This window comes from Anomalospiza imberbis, chromosome 2 (genome assembly GCF_031753505.1).
Source record: "Anomalospiza imberbis isolate Cuckoo-Finch-1a 21T00152 chromosome 2, ASM3175350v1, whole genome shotgun sequence".
Classification (NCBI taxonomy): Eukaryota; Metazoa; Chordata; class Aves; order Passeriformes; family Viduidae; genus Anomalospiza; species Anomalospiza imberbis.
Genome location: NC_089682.1, coordinates 97,709,867 through 97,728,586, shown reverse-complemented (window position 1 = coordinate 97,728,586; position 18,720 = coordinate 97,709,867). Strand labels below are relative to the sequence as shown.

General features: G+C 38.6%; 1 protein-coding gene across 30 annotated transcripts in view; it reads right to left on the bottom strand.

The window, feature by feature from the left end:
* LMO7 (LIM domain 7) overlaps positions 1-18,720 on the bottom strand; it is a 130,162-nt gene that overhangs the window by 42,357 nt on the left and 69,085 nt on the right. For all 30 annotated transcript variants that reach the window (XM_068182334.1, XM_068182344.1, XM_068182343.1 and 27 more), the window contains 4 exons: positions 2,574-2,604; positions 2,078-2,191; positions 1,433-1,631; positions 55-307 (listed from right to left, as the gene is read on the bottom strand). In XM_068182334.1, coding sequence (XP_068038435.1) covers positions 55-307; positions 1,433-1,631; positions 2,078-2,191; positions 2,574-2,604 — 597 coding nt within the window. The remainder of the gene's footprint in view (positions 1-54; positions 308-1,432; positions 1,632-2,077; positions 2,192-2,573; positions 2,605-18,720) is intronic.

Sequence of the window (18,720 nt, the reverse complement as noted above, 5' to 3'; positions counted from 1 at the left end):
TTTTTTAAAAAATTCTACATCAAAGCCCACTTTACTAAGACCACACACCAGTACCTTGAAAATGCTCCATCTGACTCAGTGAAAACAGGACTTGCCCAACTCCTCCTGTTGTCCTCATTCTTCTCTGTCCTCCTCTTTCTTAAAGGTGCTGGCACATATGCTGTCTGCTTGTTTTTGTTGGGTAAGAAACGATTGAAGTCAGTGGTAGGTTTTGGTTCAATCACAGAAATCCTGCGGTAAGACCTGTCATCTTTATTGGAGTCATGCATTTTGGAAGGCAGTTCTGAGTCTGTGTCACTGTCACAACCTTAGAAGAAAGTGGAAATAAAAGGAGACATTACAAACATAATTCTCTAGACATGTGCTTGTAGCTAAAACTTGGATCAAAGTCTTCTAAAATCAATTTATGTCTGTATTTGAGATGTTCCTGCTGCAAATTTGCTGAGCTACTGACAGGACAGTAGGAGAAGTATTTTTAGAAGTCTGTAGCAAAGCTGTGATAAGATCCATTAAACTCAATTTGGTTTGCATGATCCTCCTGCATTTGTTCCATTCTTTCATTATCACTGCTCCCTGCAGGAAACAAAGTGCTGGACTCCAGACTGAAGACAAAAACCAGCACAGAAATTTTTAATTAAATAGTATCTGCAAGATAAATTTACTAACAAAGACAAGTTAACAGCAAATAATATAGCAATGTGCTCATTTCACCAGATTAACATCCAATAGAAAGCCAGGGTACATCACATATATAACATGGGTAAATGTTGCCTTGCACAGATCAGCAATGCTCCAAGAAGCCTTCGCTCAATGATTTTGTTACTCACATGAAACAAAATCCAAAACCTCACAATTTGTGTGACTTTAGACTACAAGTTGGCATTGAACTTTTCAGCAGAGAAACACAGGCTAGAGGGCTGCTTTAGGGATCCAATGTCACTATCTTCTTGTTGCCTTTATTTTCATGACAAACTACTAAAAGTAAAAATACTATTCAGTATTTAAACTAGGTGGGAAAAACCTTATTGAATATTCACAAATTAAGTAAAGACTTTGACCTTATGTCACCCTAAGAACAAAACAAGAGACTTGTGCAACTGGTCAATTTTAGGTGATCCCATCCAGATCTAATTTCTAGCAATTTCCCTTACAGATCTCTGGGAACATACCCTGGACATACACACACCCTAATGTGTCAGTGAGAGCAAGAGTTTCAACAACCCTTCCTAGGAGGATCTGTGTGAGCAATGCTTTTTTTCTACCAACAGTTAGAGGTGAATACTTGCTTAAACAAAATGCAACTGCAGCAGTTGCAAAATTAGAACTGACTTTAAGTACTGGATACCCAAGTACCAGGTCCATACATTGCCTTCTCCCACACTCATAAGAATAAGACAGATGTCAACAAAAGATTTTAGAGAGGAAAACATACCTTCACTGCCACCTTTCAAGGTTATATCTGATGAAAAGCTTGTGCAGGATCTTGAACCAAGAGAGTCCAAGCTATCAAAGGAATCGTCTCTTTTATGAGTAACTGAAGATGAGAAGGGCTCTCCCCGGTCAACGTACCAAATATCGCCGTACCCACTGTCTCTGCCACTTCTGCTCAGCTGGCTGGACTCTTCAAGTGCCTACAAGAGTAAGTTTTGAAAGGTCTTTTTCAATAATTTAGGGTGTAAATGCTACTCATGCACATTTTGAATTCACAAACAAACTTCTACAACTACTGCAAAAACCTAAAACACATATACAACAACACATACAACAGCTTGAACAGGAGACTTGATAAAAGGTCTTAAATTTCTTTCATCTCAGCCAAAGAGGATTGAGATAGCGCTCTTCACAATCTACCACATCAATTAGAGCAGATGTATTCTGAAATTCATATGGGTAGCAGAAGAACCAATGTAAGCTAAAAATCATTCCTTTCATATGGAACTTGATAGCAAGCAAAGCAAATTACTATATTCTCCAAACTAAGAAAATTAAACTCCCAAGAGACTGTTTAGAAATGTTGCTTTATAACAAACTATAAACTTCAGGCTATTCGTTTAGTTTCCTTTTTTGGATTCCTTACCTTACTCAATGCTTGCCCTAATAACTTCTCAAATGCTTTAAGATTGAGGTATGGACCATTATAATCAGGGTCACTTTGAGCTTTTCTTCCAAGCCAGTATAATGTAATCAAAACCTAAAAACAAACACAAAACAAAACCTGAATACAAACTTAATTACCTTCCTCTCATACCATGTACCAGTGTAAAAGAATCTCAGCATGCTATTAGAGATGTTTCCACAATGAACTGCAAAATCTTGCATACAGTATTAGCTGATTGCCACCAAAACTAATTAAAGAGTGTCATGATGCATCTCATATCTCAAGTAAGTAGATGTAAATACTGTTTTCAATTATTACAATGATTTGGGAAAGTAAGCTGCACATAGAGATCATTATAAAATGGCATTAATTTGCATCAGATAAATCAACAACTGAAGAATAAGGTAACTATGATAGTACCATAAACAGAAGCATTTAAAAATAATTAATCATAATTAATGTGTAACTCTCTTACATTTTTCACTCTTCTGTTGGTTTCCTCTGGTCTGAAGCAGGGCAGAGAATGAGAAAAAGAAAAGAAAACAAAATGTTTTAAAATTGCTGACTTAAAATTAAATTATTATTCAAGACGTAAAAAGTTTCAAGACCAATTATCAGTCAATAAAAAATATGCAACTATGACAGCTCCAAAAGAAATAAGAAGCATTTCACATTAAATACAGTCATAACTCTGTATTATTTCAATCGTTACATGTAAAATGAGAAGCTAGCCAATCTATTACAGTTTCTATTTTGAAAGGTACACAGAAAGGTTCTAGGCATTTTTAATTTGCTCTCATTTAGTTACTAACAAAACAGAAGTAGAAAACAAGCTGTTTACTTTGGGAAATATAGCCTCTATTAGCCAGGGAGATCACAGAATCATACAATGATTTGGGTTGGAAGGGCCCTTAAAGATCATCTACTTCCAACCCCTCTGCCATGGGCAGGGACACCTTCCATTAGACCACGTTTCCGAAAGCCCCATCCAGCCTGGCTTTGGAACCCTTACAGGGATGGGGCATCCACCATTTGTCTGGACAATCCATGCCAGTGCCTCCCCACCCTCAGAGCAGAGAATTTCTTCCCAATAGCAAATATAAACTGGCACTCAGTTCAGTTCCTATTCAGTTCCCAATTCCCTCTTGGTCCCATCACTACATATCCCTGTAAAAAAGTCCCTCTCAAAATTTCTTGTAGGCTTGCTTTAGTTGCTGGAAGGCTGCTAGAAGGTCTCCCTTGAGCCTTCTCTTTTCTAGCCTGAATAACCTTAGATTTTCAGTTCCATATGAAAGGACATTCAATTGTAACTTTTCCCCTGATTGTATTGGTTTCTAAAGTATTTGCCTTACCCAACAGAGAACACTTTAGCCAACAGGAAACTTTACAGACCAAAAAATGAGAAATTGAAACTGGGACATCTGGAGAGAGATGACATAGGGCTGAAAGGATGGCTTTGGGTTCTTTTATACAAATACAGGCTTTTCAAAAAATATTAAATACATATGCAATCACTAACAATAGGAAACTATATATATATATATATATATATATATATATATATATATATATATATATACACACCCAGTCTGTACCACACCTTGGAAGTGTACCAACAGACACTCATAGTGGTCCTGTTCTCCTTCTGTCCATTTTAAAAGCAAAAAGAAGAAACTTCTTTTTGGTCAAAAAAATCCTGATTAAAGAAGCAATGTTGTTACCTTACTGGAAGTTCTTAAAATTAATTTCTGACCTACAAAAATTTCACAGCTACATCTTCTCTGAGGCATGCAACTTGCAGAAGATGTAGTTTGGGTTTGCTTGCTAACATTCTCCATGTGAAATAAGAGCCTTTAAAGCCTTTTATGTGTACAACCTGTCCAAGCTCATCTGTGTTTAGTTGCACATGCAATTTTGCCCGATTCCCTTCCAGGACACTCCATTTAAAACACCTATTATGTAAATACCTATTGGTTAGAAGTGTGATACAAACTGAAGAGCTTTTAGGAGGAATTAATTTTTCTTGTGAGTGTCAAAATAGAAAAAAAAACAAGGCTTTTAACTCAATTGTAGTAAATGAAAACAAAATGGAATAATTCTTCCACACAGAAATTCTTCATGAAGTGTTATAAAAATAACATAACTACTGTGCAATCTCAGCAAATAATTCATCTAGGGTCTTGTGTATAACTCTGAACAATTATGGTTCATAAGAGGGGATAAGATAGAGGTACCAGCTTCAAGCATAGCAGATTCTTTGCTGCTGTAAGAGCAGGCATGACCCTACAACTCTTCTGACAAACTGTTACCTAACAGCAAACTCCCGCTCTCACCTCCAACTCCCCTTTGCAATCCTGGCTCTAAATACACAGGGCTTCAACACTCAGTTTCTCACACTGTATTTGAATAAACCATTTAGAAGATGGAATCAAAGAACTTCAGCAATGTAGCTTTTAAGCTTTTTAAACACTCTGCAACACTTACAACCTTATTTTAAACATAAGCCTACAGCACTGAAGTACGTGCACAACTGATTGCAGAGACGTTTCTCATACAACAGCTAACTTAGGAACTGACGGGGTAGCTCACTTGCTGAAGTATCTTTGTCAATGCAAATAAATGCCAATACTACATTTGGTTACTGTGAAAGAAGTCTGCTTTTTCCTGTTTTCATCCAAAGCTGTCACAGAGCCAGCCCAGTTGATGCTAATCATATTCTTTATGAATATTGGTGTAACCCAATTTCTGGTTTGAATAGGCGAATAACTTTCAGTATAAAGTTTTATGTGGGCTGCAGCTTTGCCCAGGAGGGCACAGCTAAGGCATCTTAAAACTAATCTGCTGAAAGAATTCAGTTCCTCCCCACATGATAATGCAACACTACTTACTAAATCACTTTGTGTATTTTTAAACATTAACTTCTCTGTCTTCCCACGGGCTTTTTATATCTCCTTTCATTAACAATACAACTTTGCTTAAGATGTCTGAACTGAGAAAAGAAAGCTGCTAAGTAGAGCAGTTAAGATCTAACTGGAGAAAATTTATTATAAATACTTTGTCTGCTCTTGCCACAGTCTCAGCATTTAAGCATTCATTCTGAAGCTCAAAAAAAAACCCAACACCAATACACCTATCCTAACCTCCATACCAAATTCCATCTAACAAAGAGGTCTCAAAATGGTAAAAGTAGAATCCTGATTCACAAAGCGTGAACCTTAAATGTTGGCAGTGGTATTAATAAAAGTTTACATACAACTTCAAGATTAGCCACCCTGGAAAAGATCTCCTTATCACCGCATGAAAGTCTAAAGGCCACAAGACAACAACACGTGGGGGATATTACAATAGTAATTGTGAAGCACGACTGCATAAATCCGAGTTGAACACTGATGAAAAAAGATGTGGAATAACCACCTGTGGAGAAATAATACCTTCTGTGTAAATCATCTCATCTACGTCAATCCTTGAGCAAACAGAAGAAAGACAAATGGGACAGGAATAGCTCTCACTCCTCGGTGTGTGATACAATTAGAGACGGAACACCTCTGGTACATTTGAACACAACACATATTGACAAACATTGCTTCCAGCCAGCACAGACCGACAGATGTTTCTCTAACAAAGACCACTCTACAAGAATAAAGCAAAGTGACATGGAAGATCAGCACAAGGCTGAGCCACAGCACAAGGAATTTATTCTCAGCTCCACTGTTTGCTCAAGGTTAAACAGCAGAATTAGTCACCAAGGCCCTAGCCTGACAATACAAAGGCTTTGGCAGCAGCTCTAGCTTAAGGATTTCCTGGTCCCCCTCTCTCTTTCCAGCCACTCCTGTTTGCTGCCCCCGTGGTTATGCCAACACAACCCTGAATCACACTGCTGTTCCATGCTGCCGGAGGGCTACACCTGTTTCGATGGGTTTTTCCAAATATACATTTTGAACCCCCAAATTAGCTTGCTGATCTGTTTCAGATCATGCTCATACAAGCAATTGCATCAGCACTGTGGCAGAGGAGCAGGCTGGTGGCTTGGTGGAAGAAGACTCTGCTCCAGACACCAGTACCATGAGAACCCCCATGTGATGACCATGAGACAGAGGTGCTTTGTGCTTCCCATTCTTATGGAGTGAGTAAAGCTTGCTGGGATTATTTTAATACATCTTGGGGCATTTAAAATAAAATTTAAAAAAAATGTAGACAATCATATACAGTACTTTTAAGAAATCATGAACTGGAGTTTAACCAATTATAAAACACATCCACTGACATCTACAGACACCTCTCCAGTGCCGCAATACAAAAGAGCAGTGCATTTTAAGAAGCTAGATTTTTTTACTTATTTCAAAATGTTTTAAACAATAAACTCAATATTTTTCAATATTGATAAACTCAGTATTTTTCTCAAGATTTTATTTTTCTGACACATGATACAGTTTTGTTTCCCCAAATTCTAATATGTATTAAATTCCAGCAACTAGCAACTCATGATGTCAAATCTACTTTAACACTTCACTTTATTATTTTCCAGGAAGAAGAATGTGGAGCCCAGGACCACAACCAAGATACCAGAAGTCTGAATAAAATTTTGGAAGATTATTTTAAAGCATCCCATTCAGAGAAGGGTCTATTTATCATATAGAAGCATATTTAAATATAGTTATCAATTGATGATTTAAAATTTAAAAAACCAAAACCAACAAACAAAGAAGCAAGTTTGAACAGAGATTCCTCCTCCCCAAAATGAATGTTAGCTGCCAAGAATACATGTGGTCCTGTCCAAAGAGATAAGACAAATCTGAACCATTTACGGGGAGAAAGAAGGAACAGAGACACTCCCACTGATAGAAAGGAATGTGGCAGTGACAAATGCACCCTGCCCAGTGCCAAACCCATCCCTTGGTGACAAATACTTCAGAAACCCCAACAACTCCCAACCCTGTTTTCTGTCCTTTCCTCTGAACTACAGATCTCACAAACACAAGACTTGAATAGATTGCTGTTTGAGAAGTACTGGTGCTCTCTCTTTAAGCTTCTGTCCATCAAGGCAGCAGTCACACCTCCAAGACACCCTTTGAAGGGCTTGGAAGAGCCATACCCTGGCCCAGGAGCTGGAGCAGATCAGCTGACTGCAGAAAAGCCCACTCCCCAGCTCCTTGCCGACTGTAGGCACTCTAGCCCCACACTGATCAGCTTCACTTACGATTCTGAGGAAGATGTCGGAGGATTTGAAGGACTCCTGCCCCCCTGCCAGATATTGCTGCGCAGGAGATGAACGCTGCCTGTCCAACTAGCATTGGGCTTGTGCTAAATTTCAACCTCTTTGGCCACCTACTCAGCTGCTATTAATATTGCTGTTATCGGATTTCACTGAATTCCCACGTGCTGCTGAGAATAGAAAGGCTCCAGTGGAAGATGTGGTTGCTGCATGGGTACAGAAACATGAGGACATTCCTCCAGCACTTGGATTCTTAGCAAATTGATATTCAACCCTGAGAGCCACAGTTCACTGCTGAGAATGCTGGAAATAAACCAGCCAGGCTATGGCCGCAGAGTTAGAGAACAGCGTTTGGAAACACACCTTTCTATTTGACTATAAAAAGCACATACATTCTCCTTAGCAACACATCCACTCAACCCAATGCCACTCACATCACAACAGCACAGAGTCAGGTATAAAAATGACAGCAGAAAGCATTTCTCTGTGCCCCTAAGGAACCCCTGGCTGACAGCAAGGAACTCCGTGGGCCCTGATGAATGAGCAGCCTGTCTCCCGCCTGTGCCCCCACCTACTAAAGCTGAGGGTGGAGGAGAAATGCTCAAGAAGGAAAAGGCAGAAAGGGACTAGAGCCAGCCAACACCCTCTGTGGGAACACATCACCATCTATGGCTTCAGATTCTGTCTTCTCACACTGCCTCTTGAGCATGGTGCTTCCTTGCTGATCTCACCCATTATGCCTCCACACCATTCTGAAATCCCTTATCAAAACAAAAACAGGCACTTCTAGAAAAGTGCATCAACCCCAGCAAGTCACCAGACGATAACATTATCCATTTCCTCATGCTCTTTTCCGACCCCTCCCTGGGTGGTTCATCTCTGCCAGCTTCCTCATATTCCAGTCTAATCTAGAGGTTCTCCCAAAGAGAAAACTAGTATCCTGTAGGGAAGAAGGCATGCCTGTCAAATAAAAAATAAAAATAAATTCCCCAGAAGAACAAGCATAAGAGCCTCAATGATAACCTGAGCACTCCTTGGCTCTTGTCTGAGGGGTGAGCAGGGCAAGTGGTATGGAGCTCTCACTGCAAGTTGCTGTGGCAAAAAGGAGACTGATAGGATCATGCATCTTCCTGCTCAAATATTAAGCTCTATTAAAGAAAATTAAAGTTGGACTGGATGACCTCTGACATTTTTTCCAAAATAAATTGTTGTAAAATTTATAATAATTAATATAGATTTGTTGATTGGTCCCTTTTTGTGACTTTTTCTTACACCATTCCTAACCTTCTCTAAAAACTCATCAGCTTCACTAATTACAGGCAATTAAACTGTGTATTTCTTGTACTGTGTTGTTTGCTTGGTTTTTCCAGGACAAAACTAGAATGCTTTGCCAATCTGTATTGGGTACTTACAATTCCAGATGTAGACTGGCACCTACAAAAAAACACCTCAGCAGGTATTTTATTTCTGAAATCTAATGGTCACATGCCATACACTTTGGCCAAGAAAAATAGAACATCCACTGAGTTTTATGAGAAAAGATGGACTCTCTGCACAAAGTACTAGAAATTGTGCAGTTGACTCTCAGCTCAGAGTGTTAGGAGTTCTCAAATCACTTTGTTCACACTCAAGAGGACTTTTTAATTTCACAGGTGAAATTAATTCCTTCTCAAGGAAAAAAAAAACTTTAGTGTACACATTATTTTAGATAAATTTATAGATAGCTATAATATCAGTACTTAAATATGTTATAGGTTTTTATATCTTCCCAAGTTTTGGTATTTAGAATTTGGAGCATATGATTTTGCTGAATCTCTCCTTTTATCTCCTTGCTGCCTTTTTTTCTTTTTTAAAAACCTGTACATATTTCAGTTGACCTTTGCACAAGGATTACATTAAATGTTCCCTCCCTTTTTACCATTTTCCTTCCCGTACCTCAAGAATCAACATACTTGAGCTCATCCTGTTGATCATCAGGATCAGCATCTACATTAACTTCTCTTGCATTCAGTTTTAAAGATCCTTGACCTTCATTCCCCCACACAAATCTAGACCATATTGTATAAATTTTGTAGAATAATTTGAAGAGAAGTCAAGATGGGGAATGTACCATTTTGTTAACAATCTTTCCAAAACAAATAGTTGGTATATCTGGGGAGTCACTTAAAAATAAGTATCAAAATAGACAATTAAAAGTAATCATGTAAGTTTTTAGAAATATATTCAAAACCACAAAAACGTGCAGCTGCTATCTTGCTCAAAAATAGTTCCAGAGCATTATTTTAAAAAAAGTATGTTAAAAGTCTATTATTTGCTTCAGCTAAGCTGCAGCAACCATGCCAACTCACAGTATTTTTTTCATGACATGACTAAAACTTATTTTCTCTACTGCCTGATGCCTCTTTGCCATTATGAAGTATTTCCAAAACCATTGTCCTTTTTACTCCCAACGCTCACACCTAACTGGAATATTTCAACATCCCCACTTTCCACATAAACACCAGAAGTAATTTTTTAGACTAGTCCTCAATACTGACCACATTAATTCCCACCAAGCCTCGATGAGACATCTGTACCAACTCCAGGTATGAATAAACAAATCACTGCAAGGTAAGTTAGGGTAAAAAATTTTCCACCTACCAACTACTCCTAGCAACTGCCTATGTGCACTTTCTTACACTCAACCCCCAGGACTAACACAATTGTTCAATTTAGATAAAGCATTTAGAGGTGGTCCCTTGGGAAGAGAGAGATATTTTTATAGCCTCTGTATACAGGGAAGAGGAAAAAACCACCCCAACAACCTCCTTCATTCAATCTCCTCCCTTAGTCCATGCCAAGGGAAAGATCCAATAAATGTAATCCTTTGTTATCCTTATGTCAAGCAAACAAGTAATGATGCAGAAGTGCCTTGTGTATAAGCAAAACAGTTTACCACAGCTTAGAACACTCAAAAGCAAGGTTTATTCAATTCCTCAGGGTATGCAAAGAAAAAAAAAAACTCCAGAACTCAAGTCTATGCTGCATAATTTATATCAGATATTTGGCAATGAACATATCCTCTGATAAAGAAAAAAAGATGACTGACAGTAACTTGTACTGGATATTGCTGTGTTCACACTTGTGCTCACATCGAGTTTCACCAGTCCAAATAGGCATCTGCTTGGCTGCTGTTGTTATGACACATACTCAGAAAACAATTCAGAACACAGGTGACTCAGAGTTACCAGCTGAAGCTACAGATGCCCTCCCTATTCTGGGCCCATAAAAGTAATCCAGGATTCAGTCCACCCCAGTCATCATCTCCTCAGGAAAGCCAAGACCCATAAATGCCACGTATATGTAAGAGGGATAGTTATAGCTTCTGGAGAAGAGGCAGACCCCCTGCATTTTGGGGATACATGGAATTTATAGCACCTGGGAGTCACTTCACAGATTTCCAATACCCCATTTTTTTCCTCTAGAGCAATTCCAATGTAGTGCTGGCCAAACTGTAGCACAGGAGGACAGAGAATAGGGGCAGTATATATGCCAGACCCTCTTTTCATTCTAAACTTTTGTTACATTATCAAAAAACAAATGCTTTTTTGTTCTGCGGTTCAAAGGGGGACTACTAAAAGCACAGCTTTTGGGAAAGAGTGACAGAGCTAGGACTTTGAAAAAATTTACATTTATTGATAGAGATACAGAGCAAAGATCAAGAAATGGAGGTACAAGGTAAGAGCAGCTTAGACCATGATAAAGATTTTGGAAACAAGATGAAGTGACGCTGCATTTGTCCTTAAGCAGAAGTAAAACACTACTGCATGACTGAATAATTTCATTTAGTCTCTACACTTGGACTAAAAGCTTTAAAAAACTACTGGGTTTTCTCAGTAATATTCTGGCAAAATATTTCATGAGCAAATAAGAAGCACTGAAAAAAAATTATAATGCTTCCCTTTTGGAATTTTGCTGTATTTTCTCTATGTTTCTTTGTGTTACCCTAGCAACACAGAGCACAACATCATCACTCATCACACAGAGCACAAGAGTATGAAATACAGACTGAACCTGACTCCTCTCTATTAAAGTCCCTTCTCTATTAACTTACGGTGATCAAACACATCCAAAAGGAATGAGATATCCAGATACAACAGAACTTTATTATTTCCCATGTTTTGTTGATCTGCCTGCATTTGTAAAAAAGTATTTAGAGCTAGGAAAGAGCTCCTCAATTAATGCAAAGTCTAATACTAATCTATGCAAGGCTAACAGAAAAAAAATACTGAAAGAGGATGATTGCCTTGAATCAGCTCTCCCAGAAGACATGGTGTTAAGTAGCAGCAAAATTTAAACCAAAAACAAGATACAAAAATCAAGCTACACCAAGTGTAGCACACTTAAGGAAAAACATGCCCTTTTCTTTTAGGGAGCAGACAAGATCTAAGACAAGGATATATTATTTTCCACGTTTCCTGCAATTCTCACCTCTCATCCTCAGCTCTTGAAACCTCGACAGGTTCCTTACAGCTTCAGATTTATTTCTATAACATTTGAAATATCTAAATTCAATTTGTTGCTATCAGTAATACTGGATAAATATTACCTTTTTTAATTAGCTTTTTTGGGTGAAAAACCAATTTTCCACCCCAAAAGAAAACAGTGCTTTAAGGCTACTTGGAGCAGCCAACTCAGAGGGTAATTTTAAACATTTGCTCAAAACATTAAAAGTTTTTGGGCCAGGTTTTCTTGCCAAGTTTTTAATGTTGGAAAAATGAATGCTTCTTTACTGTAAAGTGAGAGAATGGGTAAAAGTCCAAATATTTGCTTTGCCAGAATGTTGGAAAACTTGTGTGGGAGGCAAAAAAAAGAGGGGTGGGGGGAGGAAAAAAGTTAAGCTAGTCTGACCATATACCTCTGAAGTTGGAGTTTACATTCATTCTGACTATCCCAACCATCTGAAACCAAATGTGCTATTAGTCACTTAGGAGTTTCTGTTGTAAAGTTAGAGGAGTCTGAGAATAAAAACTTGAAGAAAATTAATGATATGGGAAAACAATCCTAGTCAGGGTACTGTAGATGATCTCACACAGCTCTTTCACCAGTACTAATGAAGTATGCAATTTGTATCACAAAACTGATGACTGAGGGGAAAAAAAAGTCTTAATACACCAATTAAGACATCACCAAAATGCTCCAACAAGCTATTACAACTAATTCTGCTGGTAGGGAAGGAGTGGAACAAAACTATCAGATTCTGCTCCAAGTGAGGCCATGGCAATATTCCCAACATCTTTAACGAGTGCATGAGTAAATGCAAAATTGGGAATCTTCCTTCTCACAAGAAAGAAGATACTACATGCATCAAGTCTTGGAAATTACAGTTAGCCATCTGCAGAATTTCACCAGCTGCCCAGCCAGATGAAGCACTGGAGAAGTGGGTTCCTTAAAACACACACGGTGGTTGTAGGCTAACCTTCTCAGAAGTCAATCAAACCATAGAGCCAAAATAACACAAAAGCAACCCTCAGGCTCTTGACAGGGTTATTCTATAAATTCTTTCTCCAACAATCCTCATAATTTCTACACAAAAAACAGGCACTCTATCACGAAGAGAAGATTAACAAAAACCTTAAGACTCTCATCTAGGAATCCACAGCTTTTGAAAACTAAGGGTGTCTCAAAACCTCTCTGAAGCACAATCATTATTGCATTTAATCACTGGAAAGATTATCAAACTAATGGTTAAACTGAAAAGTATGTCAATAGCGCCAATTTACAACAATAGCTGCCAATTTGCTGCAGCTTCCCATGGGACAGTATGCATGCTTCATTAGCAACTACTACATCCAGATCCCTTACCTTGGAATTGTCTATGGAAGTATCCCTTTTGGTCTCAAGTGTTTGGCCCTATTTTATTCAGAAATCCCAACAGCAACAGTGTTGTCACTATATTCATGGTTTTACAATTCAGTGAAAAGCCAAGACTTTATCATCATCCTGCAATTAGGACTGATAATCTAGACAGGATGAAAAATTAAAAGGCAGTTCAATAAAATTAATGGGATGTTTCTCCTCTTGATTATACTTAATTTTACCTGAAACAAATTACAGTTGCAGAAGAATCCTACAAAAAGTCATCTCAGCAGTCTCATCACCAACACGCACCTTAAAACATTGAGACTCACAATAATTGCCAAGATCTCCCCTTCTTCTTTTCACCTCCAGGCTAACAGAGCTACAAGGAATTAACTCAGTGTGGAGGAGGAATACCCAGGAGTATCCTCCAGCGAGGAGAGGATACACCAATCTCTGCTGATGGCTTAGGAATAAGTTGCTAAATCGCAGCAAAACACAGCTATTCCTCGACAGGAAGGTATCTTAGAAAGTACAGGAGAAAAAAGCAGGCTGAACATACCTTCACCCTTTGACCCACAGATAGTACACATGGATGATGACAAGCTTGAGCATTATCATCAAGTTTAGTTGCCAGACAGCAAACTGTTGACTGCATTACCCACGCAACACTGAAAGCGTTTTGCAAAAGGCTACCACTTTCTTACTGCATGAAGACAGGAAAAAAATGCCATGAAAAAACAGCTTGAATGCTCTTAATGTATTATCTTCTCCCCATTTCAGTTTAGATGCAGTTAGTGGTCCACTTAACCTTCTACGGTAATATATTTTTAAAATAAATTTAATAGAATCTCTTTTGTAGACGGGGTTTTTTCTTTAAGCAAATTAAGATCCAAAGATATACAACAGTCTTCATCATCAAGGAAATGCATTTATGGCAGGGTAGAACAGTACACAAGTTTCCTAAGATACTAAAAAACAGCTCATTCTGCCATGTAAGTTATGCAAGCATCATCTTTAGTAAAGGAAATCAGTACTATCAAAAGCAGTTCACGATATAACAAATCGGCCATCTGTTGGATGATGATTTATTGAGAAACACTGATTCAGAACTGCTCCAATAGTATAGATATTTACTGCTCAGAAAGAAGATAAATATGAAGCCTTCTGCCACACTGCATTTAAAGCTCTTCCCTTAGACAGCACATTGAATACATGTAAAAATATGTGCTCCAAATTTTTTTTCAGGCAGAAAAGAATCTGTGGAAGCTTCTGCTAGGGAAAGAAATCCAGAACTGTTGCATGAACTCCAGACAGAATGTCAAACATGTAATTACTTGAAATATTATTAAAAGTAGTTATTACTTAAGGCCCTGAAGGAAAATCCCTGACACAGGATAGGTACACGGGTGAGTATACTTGAACTTTTTTTTTGCATAATAAAGTTCCCAACAAAAACTGTACATTCCTTCAAAAAGGAAAGCCACGAGGAAAAGAGTAATCAATTAAAAGCACACATATATCATTCTTTGCAAAGAGAAAAAATGAACTCTCATCTCAAATGCACTCTCAAACTTCCTCTCCTTTTAAGCAGTGACATTAAAATTGATGAATGCTGATAGCATAGAAATCAACAGATTGGATGGGAAGTAAACAGACCATTTAAAATACATAAATACACATTTAAATTAAGTCTGTGCTGATTTTCAATTTGTAAAATCTCATACGCACTCATTTTGAGTGTCATACCAATTCCCCTCAAAAATAAGTTCACTAACATGTTCATGATTACAGAGCAGCTTACAGACATAAAAATTGATTTTAAATTGTACTTCTTTCACAAAGGCTTTTATTTTTGCTAATTTTAGCTTGCATTGAGCATCCTGTGTTCCATGGGTACAACCAAGGCTTGCCAAAGTTCTTCCACAAGCTAAAGACTGGCCAGTGAGCACTACCAGCAGTAACAGAGCTTTAGTTAAAACAAAAAGCAATTCCCTTTGAAAAAATACGCATATAATTATCCAATGAACACAATATCACAGTATTTACTCTCTTAGGTAATTTTTAATTTTATTGCAGACACTAAGATTAGAATGGATTGAAATTTGCTGTTTTTAATGTGACAAACTTTTTCTGCCCTCTCTCTTCTAAAAGTGTTAAGTTGACCATCTATACCCAGTTTGTCTAATACTCTTTTTTTTTCCTTTGTATCTTGCTGTGTTGACCATCATTTTAAAAAGAGTCACACACTTTCAAATTCAGGCCATAAACTAATCTCTGCTGTATCCTCTACCACTAGGGAAAGTACAAGGTAATGTTTTCAAAAAACTACCCACTTAGTATTTTTTTGTACATAAGGACTGGGGCATTATGCACTTTAATAAGCAAGTGCATGGAAACCTGTACAGCTACCTTTTGTAATACCACTAAAGACTAACCTTTCATAACTGTCATCTGCTCTCTACTTCAAAGCGTGCACTCTTTGAAGCTGACCTGGTGTTGCTGTTTGTTTTGTGAGTTGCCTGGCAGAGACATCTGAGCAATAGAGAATGAAAACAGAAGGAAAGCATCTTTACTGGGTATCCCAAATTAGCTGAAGAGTTACTACAGAAGGTTATTTGGAATAACAGCAAAAGTGGCACACAGACTGCCTACAAACTAGAAGGAACTAGAAGCCAAGCAGATGCTACCCTCCTCTTCATTAACCTAAAAGCAGATTATGAAGTTTTTCACAGGTGAAGTAAAAAATAAATTAAGAAAAATCTCAATGCACTTGTTTTGAAACTGAAGTGAGTCTTCATAACTTAAAACTGCATTATCAAAGAAGTCACATTACCAAGAGTCGAAGTAACCTGAACTAATTAGCTGGAGTACCCTCTCATATGTGAAGGTAGGAAAAAAACTCCAGAGTTTAGTAGTTTTCTTCCACTGTGCTTACTGCTGCTTACTTTAGCTTTTAAGGAGGACAGTCTCTCCTGTGACTGCAGATGCACAAATAACAGTAACATGTTCCATTAAATGTTGAATGCCAAAACCTACATGCAATTAAGCCTGACCAAACAGTTTCTAGGAGCTTGAACATATTTGCTTTCCTAACAAAAATTCTGCAAACAAAATCTCCTTCTATAAGTAATGTACACGTGCCTTTGGTGCACGTCCATCAAAAAGATTCCTGCCTTGGGAGATGAAAGCAGGCTTCTTGTCTCTCTCCCCCATCTGACTGATCAGGCAGTAATAAGTCATGTTTAAATTATGGGAAACCACACAAACACATTCTTGGGCAATAGGTGACAAAAAGAAATTTTGAGTGTTCACTGCTTCTCCATCTCTCCTGAATTCTAATTAAGATAGAATCATAGAATTCTTTAGGTTGGAAAAGACCTTTAAGGTCATTGAGTCTGACCATTAGCCCAGCACTCGTACGTTCACCACTAAACCATGTCCCGAAGCGCCACATCGACAAGTCTCCTAAGTACCTCCAAGGACGGTGACTACCACTGTCCTGGACAGCCTGTTCCAATGCTTCACAAGTGTTTAACTGAAGAAAATTTTTCTAAACCCCAATTCTAAACCACACAATTGGTTGTCCATTTGTCACAATTTGAGGCCATTTCTTCCTGGCCTGTCACTTGTTACTTTGGAGAAGCGGCTGACTCCCACCTGGCAGTTGTGGGGATCAATAAGGTTGCCCCTAAGCCTCCTTTTCTCCCAGCTAAACATCCCCAGCTCCCTCAGCTGCTCCTCATCAGACTCGTGTTCCACACCCTTTACCAGTTCCACTGCCCTTCTCTGGACACACTCCAGTACCTCAATGTCTGTCCTGTAGTGAGGGGCCCAAAACTGAACACAGGATTTGAGGTGTGGCCTCACCACTCCTCAGTACGGGGGGACAATCATTGCCTGGCCCCGCTGGCCACACTCTTGCCAGGATGCCATTGGCCTTCTTGGCCACCTGAGCACACGCTGGCTCATGTTCAGCTGGCTGTCAACCAGCACCCCCAGGTCTTTTTCCGCTGGGCAGCTTTCCAGCCACTCTTCCCCAAGCATTGAATGTTGAGACCCAGGAGCAGGACCTGGCACTTCACCTTGTTGAAGCTCATCCAACTGGCCTCAGTCCATCCATCCAGCCTGTCCAGATCCTTCTGTAGAGTCTTCCTACCCTCCACAGATCAATGTTCCTGCCTAGATGAGTGTCATCTGCAAACTGACTGAGGGTGCAACTTCCCTTCTCCCTGCCTTGTCTGCCCTTTCACTACAATGTCCCATTGTGTAAACACACTTTCTGAGAAAACCAAGTACCAGTCTTTCATTCCAGCTTTTCTCATGATAAAACTCACACTGTTCATTAAAGGAAGGAATTTTAACAAGCAACTTTGGCTCACACCTGACACAGCACAAGCACAGAGCACCTGCCTTAGTCCTCCTGTGCTGGCAGCTTCATGCACAGTGAGAGCAGCTACTGGGCTACCCATTGCTCACATGGCAGCCAAGCAAGCAAACCTCAAGCACTCAGACTCATCCTATTCGGTGCCACCATTCCCTGGATTTGTAGATTTAAATCTTATCCTAGCAATGAAACACACAATACTGAGCAAAAACTAAAAGTAATTTACAAATGCAGTCATGTCATTTAGGTTGCGATCATGATGCCAGACTGAGTACATTACCTGGATAACTAGGGATTTCTGTATAGGTTATTTATCAAACTAGCTTGTTGAATACATTCACAAATAATTCAAATGGTATTAGAGAAAACAGAATTAAACTAAGGACTTTGCTTGCAGCTCTACGAGGAACATGCTTCAGCAAGACAAAATGTTGTTTATAAAAAAAAATATTATTTTGCAAGAGATTCTGTTCCTCTTGAGAGAATAAAAAAATCAAAATGAAATAGCAAATACCACTAAACCACCAGCATTAGGTGACTTTTGTATGATTTCCCAACAGCAGCCAACATTCAATACCAGAGGCAAGCTCAGATTTCAAGGAATAAAATGTTCTGCACACAGAGAGAGAGGGTTTTGCAGGACAAGTGGAGTATCATTACCAATGCATCTTATTCTGTGCTTATTCAACCTGTGTGGGTGTGCCTTCTACATAACCATCTGATGTGTGATTTTACAGTTACACTTTCCATGCCAAAATCAGTAACAAAACCTCTTAAATTAACTGATCTTCTGAGAGCAAAAGTAGCTTTTAAGCCTATGCTGAATATAGCATAGGCAAATACATGTACCAGCTTATTTCAACAGACTTTCAGCCATTCTTATTCATTATTCTTCTGAAGCTTTCCATGAAACTTCCAATGGCTTAATGAAAAACTGTCATATGTTAAATTGCTAATAATTAATGATAACATTTTTTTCCCCGCACAACCTGGTCACATACAGAATGCTGATCTGGATTAAGAGACCTACCATGATTTTATTCATCTTTTCAGATAGCTTTACCCACAATGTTCCATATTTGCTAAAGCTTAACAATGGCAGATTGCTTGATTGATTTATCAAATCAAATTAACTGCTTCCATATGATTTGTGTTTTATTTTTTCCTTAGTTTTGTTTCTTGGAG